The following is an 8,628-nucleotide window of genomic DNA, read 5'->3' on the forward strand; positions in this document are numbered from 1 at the left end:
GAAAAGTGTGTGTGGTCCGTGCACGAATCAGCTCACATCGCACGTCATCAGGACGGAGGATGACGGCGCTGTCTCCTCATGACATCCCGTACAATGGCTGTCGTGAACAAAAATTGTCAGACGCTTGCAAGCGACAGGGAAGGAATCATCGCCGAGCTTTTGACGCCGCGGCGTCGGCGGCTGCTAAGAATAGTTGTCGGAAGCGGGGTTCAGACTGGCGGGCCCTGCTGGACGTCGGCCTGTGCGGTTCGGGGCCGAATCAAAGAGCATGGAAGTGGGGCCTGCACCGATGGTCACGGCCGGGTGCCGTCCTGGATGCGGGTTCCCGACGCCGGACCCTTGTGCATAGGGTCAAAGACAAAAATAAGTCAGGAGAGGACAAAGGCACCGGTAGGTTTGCCCGTCTACTTATATAAAGCTGGCTGCGATCGCTTCTTTTTCTTCTTCATTCCAAAGACTGCGCTAGGTCCGATACCTTCATCGCGTCTGGTCTTCTGCTTCTCCTGCCTCAGTGTTTTTCTTTTGACAGGTGCTGAAGCATCCGAATTCTCCATCAAGACACGGGTGTTCAGAGATAAGTCATCCACAGAGGGTCACCCGCCATCCCTTGCTCGCGTCCTCCCACGGCACCACCGCTCGGCTACGATGAGCAACGTTACCCTGCTGATGCCGGGGCACGATGGCCGTCTTGAGATTTACAAGTCGCGGCGTGCCCTTATGCGAGGCATCCTTGGAATCCCTGCAGCAGCTGTCTATCATGCGGCACCCGCGGCACCCGCGTCGACAGTTTCACGCGCAGCCGGACCTCTCCCAGCCTTCCATGGTAGAGGCACCAAAGACAGCCTGTTCGATGGCCGATCAAGCTGCCCTGACATGGAACAAGAGCCGTCTACATTGCACCACGCACGAGCTCGTGCCTTGATGCTGGGAGACGGACACTTTCCTCCGGTCACAGAGCTGCCGCTTCCGTCCACTTTGCTGATACAGGGATCGACGGCGCCGCACGGAATGCCGTGGAGAGGCCCCCTACTTGATGGGCGTACACAATGCATGACGGTCGTGGTAGCTGATATCGAGGCGGTGGGGCCTGTACCAAAATTTATGGGCCGCAGACAGCCCCTGGCGTCGTGGTTGAACCACAGCGACGACGACTAGCGGTGCAGCAGAAGCCGTCGTCGTCTAGTGTGGAGTATGATGTTCGTCGAGAGAGCAACATGGATTTGGGTCATTTCTGAATGGGTACACTAGAAGCGTTCATTGTATGTTGGTTCCCGCGTATGTAAACCCGCTATCCACTCATTGTTAATAACAATAAATGCATCACGATCAACAGTCTCCGGTGCCCCCTGGTCCGACGTGCAAAGCGCTCCGCCGTGGCTTGACACAGCGCTGTCCTTTGGAATTCAATGGGATACTTTTGGCAAAATCAGCTCAGATCTGAGACGTTTCAAACGTAGGACTTTCACTGCGCCGCATCACATCGTGCAGCATGGCTCGCGAGCTGTCATTCAGAGACAATGGACTAAGTCTTTCATCTCTGATCGCTCAACCTTGCAGCGTTGAACACCATACTTTCGTAGCCGACTAGTCTTTCCGCTTAGCTCAATCAATCAAAGAGTAACAACAGAGGGCTGTCTGGGGCGTCCAAAACTTTCCCTCTTCGGCGAGACGCGATTGCTGCGTAAGCAAGCGAAGTCTGCTCGATAGAGTATGATAGACGACGCGTGTCGGCGCGCAATAACACATGGTGGCAGGGCTGGCTCTCTAAGGCGATGCTAGCCTCAACAACACCAAAATGTTGAAGATGATGGTTATTTGTGTGGAAGACAATGTGGCCGAAAGGATACATCCAGGGGTCTATGGCGCTCAGCGTGATCGCGTCACAGGCTTGCCAACCAGAAGCGAAACCATCATCATCCATAGTGGAAGAGAAACGAACAGGGGTCTGGAAACCACCTCCACGACAATGAAGTGTCACTGAAATGGCAGATAATGCGTTGCCGTTGCTGTCGACGACTTGGCAAGTCACCGAAACCATGGCTGGCGGACTGTTGAACAAGAGTTCCATCACTTGGGCGCGCGACATGCTATTCATGTTAAATACGTTGAGAGCTTCGGTACTACACACAGCAGTCTTGTCGCTTTGCAGCGTACTAGGGTGGCATGGCAATGGCCACGCGACAATCAGTTGCCATAACCTTTAATCAAGCGGGGCCCAATATTCAGATCCGAAAGGCCCCCTCTTACTTTACAACATGGGCGCTTGGAGCATGACAGTTAGACTTGAAGCCTTTCTTGTACAGTAATCCGTCACCGGCCAGAGGCAAACGGCCGAAAAGAAGGAGCAGAGACATTCAAATTGTCGTACGACGGGTTCAAAAGTGAAATACGACTATTCGCCATTGTTCAACAGCAGCACGCGGCAAACGACAGTAGTGCAGGCACTGGCTTTCCGTATAGCTTTGAGCTTCTAATTGACCGTGGAACCCATCCTCTCGGCAGCAGCCTGTCTACATTAAAATAGGGCATACACCCTCTCAGTCTAGCATAACGCAAGTGGGCGCCCATGCCTCCTGCGAAACGTTGTTCTAGTGCTAACACGGGCGATAAAAAAAAAGACCTCAGTCCCGACCGGAAGCCTCATAAACTATGTAGGATGCGTTCCAGCTACTCGACGCCAATAAGTTGGCTCGACGAGCGTCACCCATGTATTGGGCGAGTATCCAAAAGTGGGAATAGAGCGCGCGCTTGATGACCACTGATGGGTGCGCAGCAACACAGTTGTTGTATGTTGATTCCAGCTCCGATTTCAAATTACACATTTGCTGCAGTCTGGCTGAAACCCGGATACGAATGGGGAGGGACAGGGAAAGATTGTTACCCCATGCCGCTGGCTCTGTACAGTACTGTACAGTGTTTCCTGGCGTTCACGGATGTATTTCGAAAGCCGAGATCGGAAAAGGACTGTGTCCACTCTGCCCTCATCGTCTCCCTCGGGTACAAAACCAACAAACTTGATAGTTACCAAGACACGACCGGAGTGCACACATCGCGTATCCTTTCGAAAGCGAGTTTCCTTCCAGTGGCCATGCGTACTGAGCCATCCGTGACAGAAAAGAGCCTTCCGGCCTTGCCATCTAGGGCGAAGCAACAGCACAAGGAGGATGACCGAAGTCGACGAATGCGCGACCTGCACAAGCTGTGGAAACGCCCGCCAGTGACGTTCGCGTCCAGCGAGCCTGCGGAGGAGATTCTTAGCCTCGAAGAAGACCCACCGCAAAAGGCCCAATTGCTACGAAGAGACAATGAGACACTAAGGCAAGAAGTAGCAATGTTACGTGCAGCACAGCGCACCGACAAGAATCGTATCGAAGACCTCGTCCAAGAGCTGGACCGCGCACGTCATGACAATGCGGAACAGAGCCGACGAATTGCAAGAGTGATTAGCGCCGTCAACAAGGCATTTTCGGAATACAAAAAGTGGATGCGAAAGTCGCTGGAGATGGAGTCGGCAGAGATATCGTCGTTGTCCAGTGGCGATTCACAGGGCATGATTCCCATAGGCCGAAGTGCCTTCTCCGATGATGATGACGATAGTCTGTATAGTTCTTGCATCTAGTGCTATGACGAAGACGAGTAGCTCACTGGAGACGGGGCCGGGGGAGAGGGGTTCTCTGATGGAGCGAAGGAAGCAGCTTCTTGACTTTGCAGCGTTGTGGGGGTTCTAGGCTTTAGAAGCTGAGTCTAGAGACGTTGGAGCGGCTAGTTCGATTATTTTGAAAAGAATAGCTTTGTTAACAAGATCCTTCGCACGCTGATCGCCGTGAGCATGTCAGTTTCACTGCAACTTAGAGTAGCGGAAGGTGCCTAGGCGGAACAGACACAATGGCAGCTGCCTTGAGGTCCACATTTGCGTTACTTTTGTAGATCAGCCGCTATCTCGCCCGGTACCACACTACTGTGACGAGATATGAGGTGTCCATAGCGAACTCGTTGCATTTGTAGTCACATCAGCGGAGGAGACTCACAAGAGTACGACGAGAGCCCTTATCAATTATTTTTCCATGTCATCCAGGTCTGCAGAATCAATCCCAGCACGGCTACAGCTTATTGTGGCGCTGGCGTCTGCAACCACCCTCTCGCAACTCCAATAACCGTGGCTGCCAAACTTCAAGAGGCAGGCTGTTTCAGCGAGCTACGACTTCCTGAGGCCACCGCGAAGCGTATTCCTGGCTATTGCCACCATAGGTTCGCTAGATTCCCCTCGGATCTGCAAAGCTACCCCTGACTTGACTTTATGATCACCTCCAGAAGAGTTGATATGCTCGCCGTAGCCATCCTCAACCAAGCAGGCCGCCACATTGAAGGCAGCTGGTTTCAACCTGCAGCATCGGTCGGTTTGCACAGATGCGGAGATACAGTTGAGACGCAAAACACCAGCAGACCATTCATTATACGCATGCGCGGTGGGCCACAATGGAAGTGTACCAGCCACGCCAACAGGGCATGGGCTGAAGAGACAGACGAAAGAGTACGGCTGCCGTCTAGACGCGTTGTGGCTTTGAATAGTGCGTTGAATCTTTCGAATCGCTTCCATCGTGTCTAAGCGTCTCGAGGTGGTGAATATAGATCCATCTGCTGCGATCGTATCAGGATAGGCCGCCTTGGCTTATGTCTCGACCATTACATTGCCCAGCCGCACGCCGTGCTTCAAAATCGTCGTGCCCCACCGCCAATCCCGATCAGCAAGCCCGACGCCGATGTTGGGGGAGTCCGCGCAACATGTCACTTGTAATAATTGTTATCATTCCGATCCCGTATTTTGCCCTCTGAAGGTCATAGCCATCACGACATCGTAGAGCGTCAACAATCTGATACTACCGCTCGAAGCTTGAGGGCCTTGAACACAAACACAAGAAATCCATATGAAAGCATCTAAGGCATACCGCTATCCCTCATTCTAGCTTTTCAATCAAAGGTTGACCAGATCAATGCGGCCTGCGCTACCGTCGAAGCTTTGCCAGCAGGCCCCTACCAACAACACGTCTATCTTTCGACCTACGCTTGCGATCACTAGATCTCTGCTATCCATCCACTGCATGAGCTCCGCCATTGTCATACCTGCCGTCCTTGATATACTCGTCTGCACTATCGTCTCCGCTGGACTCCGAACTGGACTCATCCTCGTTCCTGTCGTCGAGCGAGCGATGGTGCCTCCCGGGGACAGACCTGAGTTTACCATCATCTGCAACAGCTGGAACTGTCAACAGCCATTCTTCCTCATCCAACTTCGTTTTCGTGTCCAGACATTTCTTCCACCAATCGTGTTGAACAATCTTGATGAATTTATGACTCATATTTGGGCTTTTTTGCAGCTCTCTGTTGTACGAGCACACAATATCGATCAGAGCAGACCTTTGTGGGACTTCTGATTCAGAGATACATAGGTGCGTCATGCCGTCGAGGTTGTCACCGCTAAAGTCCAAACTCCCTCCAAGTCTAACGATGGCATTGCGGACACTATTCAAGTTATCCGTCTCCTTGCTTGTTGGATATGTCGGCGTGATGGCGATTAAGCATCCGTCTAAGACGAACGGCGAGCTATCGCTTTCCGGACCTATTCCATACTTATTGGGGTCCAGAAATTCATGCTTATCCCAGGAATCAAACAGCCAATTCAAGCCAACCAGGAAACTTTCTTGCTGAGAAGCACCGAGGACTTGTCGGTTGCAATACCGCAGTTGGTGGTGCGTAGTGCATACAACACTCGTGGAGGCCCTGACGCGTTTATGATACACGGCACCCAGCTCCTTGATCCAAGATTTGGCCTCCTCAAGCGTCACACCATCAGTAGGCATGGACGCGACGATGGTAACGCTGTTGATGGGTATCATGGTAAAATGTGATGCAAGATTGAGTTCGGATAGGGAAGGATGGCTGTTTGCTTCAACTGAAGATTCTAAGGTTTAGTTAGGTGACAGAAAACATTGGAAAATTTGTAGCTCCCAGCCGTATCGCAAAGGTTTGTCCACAATTAATTGTTAAATCATCCAAATTTCGGTTTGAGGCGTCATGACATTCTCTCCGGCTCAATAAAACATGTTGCTCACGGACTTTCCACATCAGGAAGGGGCATTTAACAATTCAATTACGGGAGAGTTCTTACCATCATGAGTGCACATATGATTAATCAAATTAAGGTATTCGCCGGGACTAGCTGGATCATTTCCAAGAGCATGTGCGCAGATGGAACCGTGGCCTCTGACAAGTGCGTGGCTTGCCTCCCCTCACTCTTCTCGAGCCGCTACAGCGCTTCTTTCAACACTGCTTGCCTTGCTGTGCATCCTCTCATGTGGATAGTCGCGGCCGCACAGGCAACCAGTGCCGCCCTCGAGCGTCTGGAAGTCAAGTGGCTACGCCAGTGAACTGTACGATAAGTACAAAGTCAAATCCGGCTCTACCCTTTCATTGAGCCCGTGCGAAGTTTATTTTTACTTCTGACTTCGTGGAATGGACACCAGTGACCGCATAGCAATACTTAAAAGCAACTTGGGCTGTTGCGACGCGCTGTTTTCTCACTTCTCTCGCAAGCCTGCCTTCAACTGCCTGCCATGATTTCCGTGACCTGCCAAGTGCTTGACAACGACGGCCTTCCGCTCGAGGGACTGCAGGTGCATCTTGAATGCGTTGCCGGCGTGCGTCCCGACACTCGTTTTGAAGCGACAACGGATGAAGACGGACGTGTGACGTACTGGAATCAACGCCATGCGGAGGCCTTACTCACCACAGAGGGAGAGCTTCTACCTGTCTATGTTGAGCCTGGCTCGTCCTCTTCACTGCGACTCATATTCCTGACGCAGGGCCTACACGGCTGTGCTTACAATCCTTTGCCAACCGTACAATCAACCCTTGATGTGAGCGCTTGGTCCTCCCACCACATTCTTCTATGGATCAATCGCGCACATCCCAGCTATCGAGTCCAACACCTGATCGCGCGTCCGAGTTCTTGGTTGATTGAGAGCACCGGCGCCCTGTCTGCGATGGTCAGCAGTCCCTCATCAAGTACTGCCACGAGCCCTTGCCAGTCTCCGCCCGGCCAAGTCACACACGCAAGCGAAGGCAAGCTCGATTCGCCTCCTCTACTCACGTTGTCTTCGCCCATCCTCCCCATGGCCAATAACATGTGGACTTGTTCCGCAAGCCGCCCCAGAAAGAGGAAGTCTCCATGGGATGAGAAGGACGGACCGGCAATGAAGAAGCAGTGCTCCGGGTACATCGACTGCATCAGCTCGGCGCGTCAGCACATATGATCGAATCTGTCGGCATTGCGCTTGCGTTGCTTTCGTATCATGGCCACCATGGGGGACACGTCTTCCTCCTTAGCAATAGAGTCTAGAAGGGAAAGCATTGGATTATGTGTCAATTGGTACTATGATAGCCATTAGTACATGTGCTTGAAAGCCGTGATGACCAAACAATTGAATCGATTGAGTTCTCAGACCTGAAGAAGGCCTTGTTTCGTTGACCAGCGCACCAAACTAGCCGCTCGCCAGGGCTGGGGTGATGAGCCAAACAAACACTATTGGTAGATGTCTTACCGCAAGCTGCCAGCGCTGTCAACTCTACCGTATGAGCTGGCTCATCGAGTAAGCGCGCTCTCCGGCCGGTTGCATTGCCTTCTCGGTTGAGTTGCTCTGCACTGCAAGGGACGTCCTTTGTATAGTGAGGGTTCAGGGTAATGATCTCGCCGTCTACTCTGATCGTTAGGGTCACTTGCGCGCCCAAATGATGCAGCTCAGCAGCCTTCTTCATGAGGACTACCGATCGGGTTCTGATGCTGCGTGGCGCTTTGCGAAAGATCTTGCTTCGAGGGTCCATACTGTCCTTGCAGAGAACGGAGAAGATCCGGGACGATTTCAAACGAAGGAAGAGAGGAGGAGATGCCGCAAAATCAATCAGACATATTTCATACGAGAAAACGTACTCCAACCAGTTCGTCCTTATATCTGTCGGCTGTCCGAAATAGCGCTTCCATATCCAATGCAAGCGCCGCCCTCAATGTGCGCCAATCAACGGCGTGCGCCGGTGCCACTAGCTCGCTGGGTTATGCAGCTTTGTGAATGGTTGTCTATCTCCCGCTAGCTTTTAGGGGTAAGGGGCTGACTGTTTACCAGGCGCTTAGCTGTGTTTTAGAATTCTCATGGCGACTTACTACTTTAAGCCTCTGTGCTGCATGGGACCCGCGTCCGTGGACCAGCATAGCCTCTGGGTGGCTCATCGAGAACAGCATCACTCTTGGCGTACGAGACCCTTGGGACCGTTCTGACTGGCCTGTCCTGGACAATTGATGGCGTTTCGCGGAGGAAGTATGGGAGACCGAAAAGCGGCACTTATTTCCCGTCACAGACATGCAACTAACAACAATGACAATAAAATCGAGATGCAAGTGAAGCAAAGGCACGAGGCCTAAGCCAGTCAATTGCACAACTCCCAAATTTGTGGGTATACTGGGGTGATTATTTCATCGTATCAAGATGAAGGAGGAAATGATTCAGCGTCCTGGCAAAAGTTTCTAGACTGAGTGGTTGATAAGCCGCGCACATATCGCTATCGAGAAGGAACAACGCC

The 8,628-nt window shown here is 52.2% G+C and overlaps 1 protein-coding gene across 1 annotated transcript; it reads left to right on the forward strand.

Moving 5' to 3' along the window:
• Nucleotides 1–3,088: 3,088 nt before the first annotated feature.
• VDAG_05244 (uncharacterized protein) lies at nucleotides 3,089–3,619 on the forward strand (the record flags this gene model as incomplete). Its single annotated transcript, XM_009654980.1, has 1 exon — nucleotides 3,089–3,619. One exon carries the CDS (start codon nucleotides 3,089–3,091, stop codon nucleotides 3,617–3,619), a length of 531 nt encoding a protein of 176 aa, XP_009653275.1.
• Nucleotides 3,620–8,628: the final 5,009 nt, after the last annotated feature.

Source organism: Verticillium dahliae, genomic scaffold, assembly GCF_000150675.1.
Source record: "Verticillium dahliae VdLs.17 supercont1.9 genomic scaffold, whole genome shotgun sequence".
Lineage (NCBI taxonomy): Eukaryota > Fungi > Ascomycota > Sordariomycetes > Glomerellales > Plectosphaerellaceae > Verticillium > Verticillium dahliae.